We start from the raw sequence: 16,852 nt of genomic DNA, 5'->3' as shown, positions 1-16,852 counted from the left end.
AAAATGTTTATTTGAAAGGAGTATTAATCATTATGTAGGTAAATAATACGAAAAATTCTTATGGTATGAGAATGCTTCACTATGCTTTGCCCTTTCTTCTGAATTTTGCGATTATTTTGAACAGATATTTTATAATATTTGACCATTTGAGATACATTTGTTGCCTTCTTTATGGAATCGCACGGATAGCTTAATCATTTTGTATAATGATTTTTTTTTAGTAGTATATGAGTGCGGGTTGTGTGACTTTTTTTGTAAACGTAAGAATTCATACAATATTGAACGATTTTGTATCATTTTTTTTTACATATGAAGTAAAAAATGTATGATTCTTACGGTTTTTATTCTTACGTTTTTGAATAAATCAAGATTTAAAAATGTTCAAAATTGTAAGACATTTACACTCAACCCATACATAATGAAATAAACACATTAAAAAAATTAACATTAATTTTAAAATAATTTATTTTTCATCATTTATAAAAGAAGCTATATATATAGATGATGTCAGATATTCCGCGATTAATTAAACATTGTTTAAATCATGAATGGAATCAATGGAGTCATAATCAAAGACCTCATAAACTTTAAAAATAAATTAAAAACTAATGATTATTTGAATTTATGAAATCAATAATTTGATTCATTCTTTCTTCAATAATTTCTATTCTTTTTGTTAAATCATCTATTTTCATTAATAAGGTGATTCTTGATTGAGGAATAGATTTCAAACTAACCACTCCTTTTATTTTTGAAATTTTGAATCCATCAACTTTAAACATTTTATTCAATTTACATGTTGTCAATTCTTCAAATAATTTTTTATTATTAGCATAATAGTCATTAAATTCTTCAACAGATGAAAAAATTTTTATTTCAGTAATTGGTTTAACAACGTTTATTTTTTGTTGAACATTTTCACTTTCATTTATTTCTTCCTCCTCTGTTTCATTTATTTTTAAAATTGGTTTCATTTATCATTAAATAAAAATTAGAATATAAGTGATGAAATATATTTTTTAATTAATATTAAATCAGAAATGGCGGCAGGATTCTTTAAAAAATTATGGGATGGAATTAAGAAAGCTGCGGGTTGGGTTTATAAAAAGATTATTAAACCCGTTGCAAACTTTTTGGCACCAGTAGCGAAAACGGCAGGAACTATCATAGGTGGAGTATTAGGTACTAAAGCAGGTAACCCGGCGATGGGAGCACAAGCAGGTAACGCAATTGGTGGAATTGCTGAAGGAATACTTAATAAAATAGGAGGTAAATAGTGGAAAAATAAATTATTTTAAAATTATTTTTATCTTAGTATCGGTTGAAGTCTTTGATAAACTTTTTCTCCTTTATTTAAAATTTCTCTTATTGGGGCAGCTTTTGGCGTTATTGATTCAGCAATGTCACTAATTGCTTCTTTATTCTTAAATATCCAATTTGCTCCTTTCTTCATTGTTTCCCAAACTTTATGCGCTCCTCTTTTTACTTTATCCCACAGTTTCTTAAATATACCTGCAGCCATAGTTGATTATTTCATTAAAATTAAAAATTCATTTTCATCTTTTAATTTTGATTTTTTATTTAATAATAAATGACGACTAACTATTTGGTGCCAAACACTAAACCGATTAATGGAAATGTGTTTCATTCATTCGAAAAGATAAATGAAATATTCGCAAAGAATGATGGTAGAAGATATTATAGAGAACTTGAAAGTTCATGCTATGACTCTGATGCTCCATATTTTGATGATAAACAAACTCATTTAAGAATTACAAATCCGGCTCATGATGTGAACCAATTAGGTGACACATATATTAAACGCAAAGTTAAAGCAACTCTAGTTTCAAATAAAGCTTTCACATGTGATGCCGCTTTTAAATGCATGCGTTTATTCGTTGGTTACAAATCATCAAATCAAAGCTTTAAACAATTAGAAGTAGAAACCGAAAGAGGTGATGCCGGTTATCTTCAGATGGATTGCGCCCGTGAATCTTTCGCATTTGCAACATATAAACCAAAATCAGAAAGGAAAGTTAAAAAGTTTGTTCATTCGTTATATAATAATGTTCAAAAATATGATAACTCAGTATGTGGTAAATATATTGACCCTTCAGAAGTTTTCAAGAAAGCAAATGAAGAAGTTGATATCACTTTTGATATGATTATTCCGGTAAATGATTTGTTAGCATTTCAGGCGTTCGATGATTATCCTAAATCATTTGGTGAAATCATTCTTAAATATTATGTTTTCAGGGATACTTTAGTATTTTGTCAGGTTGACCCGTTAAGAGTTGCTGATTTACAAAATTACGTTTATGAAAAGATAACTGATGAAAATTATGAAAAGATTATGAATCATGTTTATAAATATGATCGCAAATTCCAACAAATCGGACTTCCTGCCAAATTAATTACAAGCTTAGCCGCTACATCTGCTGACGCAACAGTTGATGACGTTATTATTTCATGCACAAAGATGGAAGTTTTAGAGGATAAATGCATTACACCAGGATACGGTTTAATTGAAGAATCAGTTAAAGCAATACCACGTTTATTCAGTAAGGAAGATCCATTCATGATTCCAGCTCAACATATTGACGTTCGTTCACTAAATGGAGGTTGCATCACTCCTGAAGGTATTAGCTCAGATTTCTCATACGCTCTTCATAATGTTACAGATGTTGTGTTAACATTTCCGAAGAATGCAATGCAAAGAACAGTTTTAGAAAATCCAATGCTTCGAGGTCTTCAGGTCACTATAGATTCCAGAAACTTCCCCGATCAAGCGATGACCACAGTGGGTGACATATTCTTTACACGTATGCTTCAAGCTTCTGATTTAGATGGAGTGAATGAATGCACGGAAGAATACGAGGACTCATTAACTAGACCACTGAATGATGATGATGGCACGCCATTAGCTAGAACATGGAAAGACCAAACTTCATTCTTATGCACTATTCCAGTTCAACGTGATGGAGCGGGTATATTCTTTGATGGATTAGAAACTTTCAACTCACAAGTTACAGTACAAGTGAAAGCTTATCCAATCATTCAGGGTGAAAATGACACTTACTGTTCAAAGGTGACAAATCCTCCTCAGGTTTGGTTTACTAGGACTACGTATTGGACATGGACACCGGATGAAGGTTTGAAATATCATCCAACAGGTACACCACCACAGTATAGAAGTTCATATGATGAAATATTGATGAATAGAAATGTTTAAAATTATAAATTTATTTTTGATTAAATGGATTTCAATTCTGAAGAATTAGCAGAGTATATAATACATACGTAGATGATATGATTAATGAAGCATTGAGTGATAATAGAAATGCTCTATCTAAGGAAAAATTAATGAAAATTCCATATTCTGAATGTTACTTAAATTCAATCACTGCAGCAATTGGTAAACAAAATAAAGGTAAAACATTAACGATATTAAAACAAATTATCATTATTGCTAACACTTCCCCCATTCACATGTGTTAATTTATATCAACCGTTCAGGTTCACCTTCAGATGATACATTTGAATCTTTAAAGCATTTAATCAAAATTCCAATTATTTATTTATCACAAGAAGAAGCAGAAGATTATTTAAAAAACTTTTTAATGTATAAAGAATTATATAATACAATCAAGAAGCAAGGATTAGAGGATAAAATTATTGATAAACAACGGGATGAATTATTTGAAACACTTTCTATTTCAAATTTTGATAGAGAATTTTTGCATTCACTAATTTTTCTAGATGATGCGTGAAATCAAAACTAATAACAAATGAGAAATCATATTTTAATCATTATTAACTCAATGTCGACACATTCAGTGTTCATTCTTCATGGCTGTTCAATACTTCAAAGCATTAAGCACAAACATTAAATCAAATCTATCAACACTTTTCATTTTCAGTGGTTTTAGTCGTCAACAGTTGAACGTTATGCTTTATCAAGTGAATTTACCAATGAGCATTAATGAACTTTACACACAATATCAGCAATTAGGTGAACATGGAAAAATAATAGTTGATTTAAATAAAGGAAGTGTTAAATTTGATTAACTTTTTATAATTAATTTTTATTTTTTATTTATAATTAAACATGACAGAAATAGCAAATCTTCTACAGGTTCCATTAAAACAAGGGACAAACAAAAAGGGTGCATATAATAGAACTATGAAAGTTCCGATGGAATGAAAGAATTAGTTCATATTGTTGCGGTCTTCAAAAAGATGTTAAACAAATGAGAAACGTTTTAACATTACCAGAAGCTCAAGCATATGCCAAACGTCATGGACCAAATTGGGAAGCACACGAAGCAGACATTACAGGACCAAATGGAAAACCTGATGGTATAAATGAAGTTTTCGTTACTGATGGTCAAGGTAATATTAAAGTCATAAATGGTTATAAATTAACTGTATCTGATTATCCTAAACGTAAAGCATATAATGAACGTTATCCTATGCAATTTGATGAAAATGGAAAAGCTGTTAAACAATACATTGGAGAAGGTGAAAATGGTCCAATTAATTCATACCGTATAATCCATATTCTTATTTCAATGAAGAATTAAATGCTATTGAAGAGGGACCGGATGGATTACCACGATATGTTAATCAGTTTGATGGTCAATATGCAAATTTGAGACCTGAAATTCCAGCTAAGAAATTCTTTAAGTTGCTTTATTCGATCCAGTGTTCAATGAACAGAAAGAAGCAATGAAAGCAGAATTTAAACCAATTCAAGTGGCAAGAATTTCTTCATCTTCACTTTCAGAAGCGTTCAAGGAATTGATAAAGAAACCACTTTATTCTCAACAAGGTTATAACTTTGATTTAATTAAAGAAAGTGATAGACGTAAATTAGAAAAATCAGATGGTTTTAAGAATGCATGTAATGAAATGATTAAAGATATTGTAAATGATAAAATAAGACTGGAAGAAACTCAAAGCAATATCAATAACATAATTGGTGCAGTTACAAAGAAAGTATAAGCAAACAATGATGAACCTTGGGATATTACCGTAACAACTAAATAAAACTTTAAATATATTTTTCTTTTTTTTATTCAATTAAAAATGAGAAGACGTTTCACAAGTCAAAAGAACACTAACGCAAAAGCAGAGATTACGGTTGGTTATAACGTAAATGATGATAAATCACGAATTATTCAAAATGTTAAAGTTAATGTTAGTCCTGAATTAACAAGGTCAGCAACTCAACCAAATTTATTAACTCGTGACTTACCGAAAAAGGAGGAGGAGCAAAATAAAGAAGATGGAGACCCAATCATTTTATCTGAACCCGGTAAAGAACCCGTTGAAATCCCCACATATCCAACATACCCTCCACCTCTTTCATCAAACATCGAGAACCCAGGAATCTACGATTCCAGTCGCAATGCGCCATATAAAATAGACATTAATTCTGAATTAATGAAAATTTACCGTGATATAATAATTAATAATTATGATTCAATAATAAATTTAATTGACCAATCTGGTTTAATTATTTTACCTTATGAATCATTAATTCACATTATCGCCATTCTTTGTGATGTTCAAGATTCAGACGTTAAGATTCAATTTTTCATAGATGATGAGGTTTCATGCTGCGGAACAGTTGCAAAAATAAATCCTATAAAGGATATTAGCACAATTAAGATATCAAAGAACGGAACAACAACTGAACTTCATTTAACTTATAATGATATTTATAATAAAATAGTTGATGAATATAAAATATCACTTGAAAAATTCTTTGTTAAGGCTATTTAATATTCAAGCATTAACATTATTGAATAATAATCCTTTGAATCATAATCAATAATAATTGACCTTTCACCAGTTTCTATCGTTTGTTTTATTTCTTTTTGTTCCCCACTATCTGGATCGGTCATTGTAATTGTTTTTGTTATAGTATCAGCTTTATCTTTAACTTCAATCTTTTTTCCATCAGGATATTTAAACCAAAATTCCAAAAATTCGATATTGTCAATCTGTTCATATTTTAATCTATCAATTACATTTTTAATACCATCTGAAAATCTTATGAAATGGTCATTATATGGGTTTGATTGAACTAAATTTGAATGAAGTGAAATATAACCTGATGATGAATATGACATTGACTCATATTTTCTGAAAACACTAAAATTTATAACATGAATGAATTTCTTATTCGTTGAATTTATGAATTCTTGAGGTAATCTTATTCTAGTTTTATTTATCACTGGAAAATAACGCTTTACCATATTTTTAATCGTAATAAAAATGTCAATTATCAATATTATTTCGAATAATAACTGTGAATTAAATTTAACAGTTAGCGGAATTTATAATGTTACTCTCGTTTCTGTGAGTGGTAAATTTAATCCCATTCTTTTAGACCCTTCAGATTATATATCATTTATTAAAGATGACCATGAAAAAACGTATGATATGTATATAAATAATGTGATAACGAAATGGGATATTAACACGATTTTAAGTTATTTAAATGAATCATTTATCGTATGGTATGAAGAAAATTTTAAATCAAAACCCGATAAACTTTTTGAACTTGATGAAATAAATAACCTTATTAAATTTCCGCTGAAAATTAAATTTTGTACTCCTCATCTTCGTTCATTGTTGGGGATATTAAATTTTGAAAAAGATGTTGGGGATGTTTTGTATTCTGACACTGGTTCCAATTTCATTTTAATCAAATGTGATAAAGTTAATACCCCAATGAGATTTTCACATCAAACATTAGACCATAACTCTTACCCATCAATACAAAACATTTTATCCATCAACTTAAACATATTTTCTTTATCATATCCGTTTCAATTATCCGGGAATTCATTTATTCTTCATTCAAAAGATTTATCAAATATTAAATTTAGAGTAACTGACCTATTTGATTGTGATTTAGAATTCATGAATGAAATATTATGGCAATTTCAAATAGAAAAAATAGCTGATGAGATAACAGATTAAATATTTATTTTTAAATCATAATAAATGATTAAACAACAGCAACCACAGCAACTTAAGGCACAGACCATTACATACGCCACATATGCATATAATTCAAAGACGGCAGAACAAACGCAAAGGTTGAAATATGGAGATTTGGAGATAGTATTGAAAAATGACCATTTCGAATTCGTTTGCAAAGGTGGTGCAGTGATATCAAATATAAAAGAAATTTTATTTATGAATTCAAAAATTAAAGGTATAACGGATGATATAACATCAATTCCACCAGAAGAACAGAGATATTACGCATTAAATGCATTTCCTAAAGTTTTGAAGATTGGAAGATTTAATTTAAATGAGGAATTCATAAAAGGTTTCCTAAATGACATAATGAAGAAAGCAGATAAAGAATATGTGGTTAGTGAGTTAGAGGAGAAGGTAGATAAGGGACTTATGGCTAGTGAATTAATGAAGAAAGCAGATAAGGAATATGTTAACGAAAAAGATAATGAAATTAAAGAAATGGTTGAATGGTATCATGAATGGACATCAAAGATTTTAAAAACTAAAGCCGATACAGGATGGGTTTCAGAATGTTTAGACCTTAAAGCGGATAAAACTTATGTTAACGATGAGTTAGAGAAGAAGGCGGATAAAACATATGTTAACGATGAGTTAGAGAAGAAGGCGGATAAAACATATGTTAACGATGAGTTAGAGAAGAAGGCGGATAAAACTTATGTTAACGAAATATACCAAAGTTTGATAGGAACAAAAAATATTGAAACTATTGTTGGGGATGTTTCTGTCTATGAAGAAAATAAATATTTTAGATGGGAGTTTGTACACTCCTTAAAAAATGGTATACGGTGTAAACTCATTCCGAAAAATAACAATGAAATGTATGTAAGTTATATAAAGAATGATGACACACAAGTTAAAGTTCCATTAGACAACAACTGTTACTTAAACTTATATGGAGACGAACAAAAGAAATATTTAAGAGTTTATGAAATGGCAGATATGACATTGCCTGACCCGGCTCCAGCACCATATTATTATGACTATGGAGATGATGTCAGAACACCACATGTAGATGAACAAAAGTTAACATTATATTTAGATTATTATAGATATAAAAGATATAATGCAATAGAAAAAACGAGAATAGTATATTATTATACAGATGACAGAAATAAATATTATAGTCAAGATTTTACCTACCCTGAAAACATAAGATTATATTATAAAAAATATTCTGACACAAACCAGAAGAAACCCGAAATAGTTACACTATATCTTAAGTTCAAAAGAGACAATCCTATAATATCTCATATGTTTGATTTAATGAACCCAGTGGGTTCTATTTATACATCTATGGATGCAAGAGGTCCTCAAGTAATGTTTGGTGTTGGTGCATGGGAACAAATAGTTGACAGGTTTTTGTATTGTGCAAACTCTTCAAAGCAAACGGGTGGTTCAAAGAAAATTACTGAAGCAAACCTTCCACCGCACACTCATACAGGAACTACAAACACATCAGGTAATCATACACATTCAATAAGAGACCATCCATTATACAACTCAGAATATTATGCTGGCAATGACGTTTTATCTCCAGATTATAACCATTCAGCAAAAAAGACTTTTCGACCAACTGAACCAGGAGGAAATCATTCACATACTTTCACAACAAATCCAACAGGCTTGGGTAAAGATTATATGCCACCATTTATGACTGTATTCGCATGGTACCGCATTTATTGAATGTGCTTGAGCCTACTTTGCAGGCTTACCGCGTTCATTGAATGAACTAAATATATTTTATGTCTGTAATTAATTAGGTAATGAAGTAATGAATGAACTGCAGAAATAAATGTTTACGTTAATGTTTACAGGTTATTCAATAATGACTTATTTTTGAAGAACTGAAGGTGCTACCATGTTACCATGTGCTACCAGGTCATTTAACTTCTCTGAAAAAGTGTGACAACATGACATTTTGACAACAACACAGGAGGAAGGCAGTTATGACTTATTTTTGAAGAACTGAAGGTGCTACCATGTTACCATGTGCTACCAGGTCATTTAACTTCTATGAAAAAATGAGACAACATGACATTTTGACAACATAGTGGGAAATATGATGCAACCCAAAAATTAAGTTAGTTTTAAAATTATTTTTTTCTAACTTTTTATCTTGTATGTAAGAACAGAAATGTCAGTCGAAGCAAAAACATTCACGAACAAATCAAATGGCGAAACATTCACAAAAGGCACTTATAATGGTATTGAAGTCTTACGTAGAGACAAGGATGGTTACATTAATGCAACAAAGATGTGTCAGCAGTTTAAGAAAGACTTTAGAAAGCTGTTGGAAAATAAGTCCTGGGAAGAGTATTATAAGGCATTTTGTGAAGAATATAGCAACCGCCGGAATTCCGACGGTTGCTTTTTATACAAAATTCATGCAGGAATTCCTGATGAAATCAAACAGGTTAGAGGAACGTATGTAGACCCAAGACTTATAAACTATATAGCAATGTGGGCTTCTCCAAAATATTGCATAGCAGTTGGAAAAATTATGGACTCCATAGACAAGAAAGTTCATGAGAAATTAGATGAAGAAGAACTCGAAGATACAGTAGAGAATGCTAAACCTTTGTTTGAAGAAGAAGTTGGAAAAATGTGTGAAAAACAATTAGAACATGAACGCGAGATATGTTATGGTTATAGAGATTCTTCATACGAACTAGACCAATGGGAACAAGAAGATTTAAAGAGAGAATTTAGAGAATATGAACTCGCTAAGATAGCATTTGAAGCTGCAGAAAAGAAGTTAAAAGTTTGGGGTCGTTTTGTAAAAAAATATTGTGAGTAAATGAACCATTTATTTTTATCGTTAATGTTTACGTTAATGTTTTTAGGTTATTCAATAATTATTTATTTTTGAATAACTGAAGGGGTCACCAGGTCACCAGGTCACCAGGTAATTTAACTTCTCTGAAAAAATGAGACAACATGACATTTTGACAACATAGGGGGATTAATGAGGAAGGTATTTATGACTTATTTTTGAATAACTGAAGGGGTCACCAGGTCACCAGGTCACCAGGTAATTTAACTTCTCTGAAAAAATGAGACAACATGACATTTTGACAACATAGGGGGATTAATGAGGAAGGTATTTATGACTTATTTTTGAATAACTGAAGGGGTCACCAGGTCACCAGGTCACCAGGTAATTTAACTTCTCTGAAAAAATGAGACAACATGACATTTTGACAACATAGGGGGATTAATGAGGAAGGTATTTATGACTTATTTTTGAATAACTGAAGGGGTCACCAGGTCACCAGGTCACCAGGTAATTTAACTTCTCTGAAAAAATGAGACAACATGACATTTTGACAACATAGGGGGATTAATGAGGAAGGTATTTATGACTTATTTTTGAATAACTGAAGGGGTCACCAGGTCACCAGGTCACCAGGTAATTTAACTTCTCTGAAAAAATGAGACAACATGACATTTTGACAACATAGGGGGAAATATAATGCAACCCAAAAATAAAGTTAGTTTTAAAATTATTTTTATTTTTTTATTCCTATATAAATGACAGCAACAAACAACAACAGCAACTTTATCGTTTCTGATGAAAAAGTTATTGATTCATTAGTTGAGGAATTAGTTGTGGCAGAAACTAAAACCCTCAACGAAAGAATTGGTGAAAACATGATTGATTTACATAACTACCTCAAACATGATGGAGGAAGAGGAAGGAAAACTGGTACAGCTTTATTAGTAAATAAAATTTCGAATTTAACGATTATAGATGTCGATATCAATAAATCATACAATGATGAACTTAAAGAAACAGTTAGAAAAGACATTTTATCAAAACTTTCGGATAAAGATGTTATCGTTAAAACCGCATCAGGAGGTCTTCACATTTATTGCAACACTAATTTCTTCTATGCAGTTTCGAACAGAATGATTAAATGTTATTCCTGCAATGATTATGATATCGATATCATGACTTCTATTGATGAATCAAAGCGTTCATTAGTAGTTATGGCTGATTCAAGAGTTCGCAAGAATGCATCAGAACCAATCAATACATACTCATTCATTCGTGGAAGTTATGATTCAACATTAACTAGAACAGTGAATGATATATTAAATGATTTGAATATTAAGGTAAGAGTTGAACAGAAGAATGAAGAAATAAAGAATATCATGAATGAAAACAAAGATGTAAACATTGACGATAAACTTGCTCAGAGCATAGTTGATGGCATCTGTGATTTTGAAGTACATAATGACGGTGGAAACATGAATTTAGAAAAAGAAGTTACATTATTCACACTGTTTCAAGCTATTAATTCGTTACCTAATCATTTAATTAATGAAGCATACGATAACGTTTATAATTTCTGCAGCTTAACAGAAAATGCAAAAAGTAATTTTGAAAAAGCACGTAGTAGATATGCATATTTAATGACTTCTCCATTTGTTTTGGTGAAGATTCTAAAACTATATCAAAAGGAATATTATGATGAATATGTTTTACCTTTATTACGTAAGCCAAAAATAACATTTGATATAAAACTTGATGACTCGTTTTTGATAACAGATATTAGACGTAAGGCTGAAAATCATCAGTATAAAAACAGTTCTGAAGTAATTGAGGATTTATCACGTGTAATCCGTTTTGTAGATTGTGGAAACAAATATTTCATTCAAAAGGACTACAATATCCACGACAAAATGAATCAAATATCATTCGTTCTTCAATCAAACATGAAAGAGTCACTCAAAATGATTAAATTATTTAAAGAAGAAGGTAAAACCATAACAGCATGGGATGTACTACTAAATCAATTGTCTCATTAACCGTTAAGGGTGTTTGCTTTAAATCTGATTCCCCAGATGTTTTCTCAACGTTTCAAGGTTATAAATACAACATTCTTGAAAAGCCTGATTACTCAAAAATTGAGATGTTTATGGATTTCATTAAAGAAGCCATTTGTGATAATAACGATGAAGTGTATAAATACATTCTCGGCTGGATTGCATCAATGATTCAACATCCTGGAATCAAGAATGAAACAGCAATTATTTTGAAAGGACTTCAGGGAACAGGTAAAAACAGATTCACAGACATTATTTCTGAACTCCTCGCTGGTTATTCATGTAAAAACATTACTGAAATAAGTGAGCTAACGGGTAATTTCAACTCAGTAGTTGAGAATAAAATGTTTCTTGTACTTAATGAACTCAAGAATGTAGGTGAAGACAGACTCGCAAACTTCAACGCTTTGAAATCAATTATTACGGATAATGAGATTAGAATTAATGAAAAGAATCAACCCAGAAGAACTGCTCAGAACGTTGCAAACTTCATTTTCGTAACTAATAACGTTACCCTGTCAAAATTGAAGTTGGAGACAGAAGATACGTAGTTTTAAGAGTTAATGGTAAATTCAAGGGTCAATTTGATTACTTCAAGAATTTAATGGATTCATGCACAAAGGAATTTTATGATAACCTTTTAACATATTTTATGCAATATGACCTTTCATCATTTAATGTACGAATCATACCGATGACTGAAGCCAAACAAGATTTAATTGAATTATCAACAAATCCTTTAGATGTATGGATAAATACACATTATGATGAATTATGTGCAGGTATGACGTGTAAAAATGCTCTATTCTGCAAACCATCAGACATGAAAGACAAGAATTTCCAAATGAGCATTAAGGATAAATGTGAAAGGAAACAAAGAAAAATAGATGGTAAACAAACATGGTATTATGTTTTGAAAGAAGAAATGAAAGGATTATATAAACAAATTGAACCAAACGATAATGAGGAATCATTTACTGACGATGAAATACCTGTGAATGAAGCTTTATAAAGTATGACTGGAATTTATTTTTGCCTTCCTCCTGTGATGTTGTCAAAATGTCATGTTGTCTCATTTTTTCATAGAAGTTAAATTACCTGGTGACCACCTGGTGACCCGGTGACCCCTTCAGTTATTCAAAAATAATAATTATTGAATAACCCATGATGTTGTCAAAATGTCATGTTGTCTCATTTTTTCATAGAAGTTAAATTACCTGGTGACCACCTGGTGACCCGGTGACCCCTTCAGTTATTCAAAAATAAATAATTATTGAATAACCCATGATGTTGTCAAAATGTCATGTTGTCTCATTTTTTCATAGAAGTTAAATTACCTGGTGACCACCTGGTGACCCGGTGACCCCTTCAGTTATTCAAAAATAATAATTATTGAATAACCCATGATGTTGTCAAAATGTCATGTTGTCTCATTTTTTCATAGAAGTTAAATTACCTGGTGACCACCTGGTGACCCGGTGACCCCTTCAGTTATTCAAAAATAAAAATTATTGAATAACCCATGATGTTGTCAAAATGTCATGTTGTCTCATTTTTTCATAGAAGTTAAATTACCTGGTGACCACCTGGTGACCCGGTGACCCCTTCAGTTATTCAAAAATAAATAATTATTGAATAACCCATGATGTTGTCAAAATGTCATGTTGTCTCATTTTTTCATAGAAGTTAAATTACCTGGTGACCACCTGGTGACCCGGTGACCCCTTCAGTTATTCAAAAATAAATAATTATTGAATAACCTAAAAACATTAACGATAAAATAAGTGATAACAAATTTTTATTTTTATCATAAATGGATACCCCACAAGCTCAAAATTTACCACGAATCATAACAAGGGAGGAAATGATAAAAATGATGCAAGAACTTGCTAAAAATAACAAACCACTAAAATTGAGAAAATGCGGTTATGCAGTAATGATGGAAAGAGAGACGTTGTCGAAGAGGAATAAAAATTAAATTTGGATTGAGTTTAAAAATTCATCTTTATTAAATTCATCTCTTCCAATCAATTTATTTATTCTATTAAATTCTTTTATTTTTGCTTCACTCAGTTTAAGGATTGAACGGTAAGTTTCTAATTTTTCGATTATTTCTTTCCTCTCTTTATCGTTTTCAACCCCACCGCATTGTGGCTTCTTTTTGTAATAGCATATTTTTGATTTAATTTTGTTTAGTTTCTTTTTATATTCATTGTCTGGACTCTTGACTGCTTCGTTGTCACTCATTTCTTACGAAATAAAAAAATTAAATAATATTTAAATATAATGGAGTAATAAAATAAATCGGAATTTCTATTAATTTATTGTCAACTTCAACTAATGCATTGCCGTTAATATATCTAACAAATTCAGCTATTGTGTCAAATCTTCGTCTTCTTTTTGTCATTGATTTATCAGTTTTTCCATAATCGAGATGAATCAAAACTTTATTCCCTTGTTTAAAATTCATGAGCCCCGAATTAATTTGTTCACGTTTAACATCATTTAACTTTTCCATTTGCTTTCTAATATATTCCCATTCTTTTGAAATATCATTTTTCATTTCCACCGGTTTCATGTTTATTGTTCTATGCCATGTATTATTGTAATAATATACTAACTGCTGTATGATGGAGTCATGATTTCCATCCCAGTATATCTGACCGTTAACCCCTAACGCATCTCTAAGAGTTCTCATTACCGCATCAACTATTTTATTATGAAACGTATATGGAGAGGATGAAAAGTAAAAATTAATTTGTGGGAAATAATGAGCCATAGCTGCCTGAAATCCTTTATCACCATCACCCCTGATATTATCTACTCTTTCATGATCTAGTAAGTATTGAATAGCTCTTCTTGTTTCCTGTTCTGTTTTCCCTTTCACTGGAATGCAATATAAATATCTAGTGTTAATGTTAATGGCAAATAAATAAGTAACGTTTCCTTTTGAATATTCCAGATGATCGATTTCGTATGAATATGGATATGGTGCAAATGAAGGGCGACTAAATTTTTCCTTTAACGGTTGAATTTTTGGGTCAATTGGTTTATTTAATATCTTGAAATCCTTTTTAAAATCTTTTTGCTTCTTTAATGTTTGAAATGGATATAATAAAGTGAATGATGAAGGATTAACTGAAGGAGGAGGTACTGTCGTTGGAGGTTTTGGTGTTGCAAGTGGTTTAATTTTATCTGCTTTGATTTTGGATTTTATTTCATTCCTCCTTCATTAATTCTGGATGTATTCTATTCATTTGTTTTAAATATGCTGTATATAAAGGTTTGATATACTTTCCCGCTTCGAGTTTATGTTGAAGGATGAATTCCAAAAGTTGATCTTCATTTAAAAGTCGGGCTGAATATGGTTTAACTAATGAATCATAAATTAAAGCTTGTGCTTCATTTATGGTCTGAAGACCTGGGCGTTTTGCACCTTTGTTTTTTGCGGCTCAGGATTATATAATTTATATAATTCATCAATATCTTCTTCTGTTAATACTTTATTTTTGAAATCTTTCAATGTTTAAGTTGGATTTAGTTTTTCCCTTTGCATATTCATTATTTTTAATTTTGTCTTTAATTTTAGAAATTATTTTATCATGATATTTCAAAATTTCATTTTTATAATATGGATAATAATATTCCATATCATCACCCGTTATATTGTTATCATATTTTTGGAGATATGCTTTTAAATCATAATAATCAAGAAAATTTTGATTAAATATTAAATCATCAATTAAATTTTTTAAATGTATGTTATTCATTTATATAAAAATAAAATCAATGTTTTAAGGGTGCCCACCTCTTTGTCTCTTCTGTGGCATTTCATTAAATAAATAATTGTATTAAATAAATGGCATACAACATCCATTTTCACAACATACAGCCTTAGTGTGTGCTCCTGTTAATGCAGTCTTACCGATTGTTAAGCGAGTCATTGACCCGTTTTTAAGTTGTAAATTAATATTCTGACCATCAAATATCAATTTATCATTTATTATATCCAAATAATTTTTAGGTGTTAATTGTTTATTTTGTCTTAAACTAACACCTTTCATTTTTTGTGCAATCTTTTTAAAATCACTTCCATCAATTGAACCGTTGAATGATGTATAACACTTAGGACATAAAGCAACCATGTTATCACCTTGTTTCTCAATTGCTAAACCCAATAACTTCTTCTCATGTGCTTTTTCTTCAGCTTTATTCTTTAATTTAGGTTTAAATTTCTCATCAAAACAGAAGAAATCAAAAGGTGCGAATTTGAAAATGTTTTTATCATAAAATTGTTTATCGGTAACAATTGCTTGAAATGCTTGAGTGTTAGGAAGATTTGGGTCGCCAGCGATTGCCCAATAAGATGAATCAGTATCACCTTCAATGAAATGAAAACGATTAACATTCATGCATTTATACATAAAATCATAAATGAAAACCAAATACCAGTATTTAGCATTATCTAAAGTGAAGAATGCCTCTTGTAAACATGTATCACATCTATAAAATCTATCTTTAAGCATCACTTGATATGTATCCTCTCCTATTTCTCTTATGTTTTTAAACTTATTTGACATACATGCAACGCGTGACTTCTGTGCATTCATTATTTTAGTCTTTGCGTAATTTTGTGTATTCATTGCATCGTAACCATATGATCCATTAAGTGAAATCTTGCAAAATAAACTTTTTCCTTTATTTCCTTCTAATTCAGCCTTTTGTCTTTCGTTCATAAATTTGTTCGCAAATTCATTAAAACAAGTGTTTTTAGTAAATGTTAAAATTGATTGAATGTCATCGATGATAAAATGAAATTTGTCTATTAGATACCAAAGATAATAAGAAGAAAATGGTTGATATTGGTTGTGTGTTGATGCTAACTGAGTTAATTTTCTCTGTTTCTGGTCAACTGGTAGATTGTTTGATTCCATGTAATTATACATAAAACCGCCAATTGTTT

At 30.3% G+C, this 16,852-nt stretch overlaps 7 protein-coding genes and 1 pseudogene across 8 annotated transcripts, besides 1 other annotated feature; 5 read left to right on the top strand and 3 right to left on the bottom strand.

The window, feature by feature from the left end:
• Positions 1-1,306: 1,306 nt before the first annotated feature.
• Positions 1,307-1,522, bottom strand: TVAGG3_0519080 (uncharacterized protein; the record flags this gene model as incomplete). The annotated part of the gene is made up of 1 exon (XM_001325657.1): positions 1,307-1,522. One exon carries the CDS (start codon positions 1,520-1,522, stop codon positions 1,307-1,309), a length of 216 nt encoding a protein of 71 aa, XP_001325692.1.
• A 69-nt stretch (positions 1,523-1,591) lies between these two features.
• On the top strand, positions 1,592-3,232 carry TVAGG3_0519070 (uncharacterized protein; the record flags this gene model as incomplete). Its single annotated transcript, XM_051237175.1, has 1 exon — positions 1,592-3,232. The coding sequence occupies one exon, from the start codon at positions 1,592-1,594 to the stop codon at positions 3,230-3,232; it is 1,641 nt and encodes a 546-aa protein (XP_051094999.1).
• A 137-nt stretch (positions 3,233-3,369) lies between these two features.
• Positions 3,370-16,852: part of a mobile genetic element that runs on past the window's edge.
• TVAGG3_0519060 (uncharacterized protein) lies at positions 5,089-5,787 on the top strand (the record flags this gene model as incomplete). The annotated part of the gene is made up of 1 exon (XM_051237174.1): positions 5,089-5,787. The coding sequence occupies one exon, from the start codon at positions 5,089-5,091 to the stop codon at positions 5,785-5,787; it is 699 nt and encodes a 232-aa protein (XP_051094998.1).
• On the top strand, positions 7,018-8,742 carry TVAGG3_0519050 (keratin-associated protein family; the record flags this gene model as incomplete). The annotated part of the gene is made up of 1 exon (XM_051237173.1): positions 7,018-8,742. One exon carries the CDS (start codon positions 7,018-7,020, stop codon positions 8,740-8,742), a length of 1,725 nt encoding a protein of 574 aa, XP_051094997.1.
• TVAGG3_0519040 (uncharacterized protein) lies at positions 9,194-9,856 on the top strand (the record flags this gene model as incomplete). Its single annotated transcript, XM_051237172.1, has 1 exon — positions 9,194-9,856. The coding sequence occupies one exon, from the start codon at positions 9,194-9,196 to the stop codon at positions 9,854-9,856; it is 663 nt and encodes a 220-aa protein (XP_051094996.1).
• On the top strand, positions 10,591-12,901 carry TVAGG3_0519030 (annotated as a pseudogene). Its single transcript has one exon. A coding segment is annotated over exon 1 (2,311 nt).
• TVAGG3_0519020 (uncharacterized protein) lies at positions 13,864-14,136 on the bottom strand (the record flags this gene model as incomplete). The annotated part of the gene is made up of 1 exon (XM_001318105.2): positions 13,864-14,136. One exon carries the CDS (start codon positions 14,134-14,136, stop codon positions 13,864-13,866), a length of 273 nt encoding a protein of 90 aa, XP_001318140.2.
• TVAGG3_0519010 (DNA/RNA polymerase superfamily) lies at positions 15,741-16,313 on the bottom strand (the record flags this gene model as incomplete). Its single annotated transcript, XM_051237171.1, has 1 exon — positions 15,741-16,313. One exon carries the CDS (start codon positions 16,311-16,313, stop codon positions 15,741-15,743), a length of 573 nt encoding a protein of 190 aa, XP_051094995.1.

Source organism: Trichomonas vaginalis, chromosome II (assembly GCF_026262505.1).
Source record: "Trichomonas vaginalis G3 chromosome II, whole genome shotgun sequence".
Taxonomy (NCBI): domain Eukaryota; phylum Parabasalia; order Trichomonadida; family Trichomonadidae; genus Trichomonas; species Trichomonas vaginalis.
The sequence above is the reverse complement of the archived record's forward strand: the minus strand, read 5'-3'. Positions and strand labels throughout refer to the sequence as shown.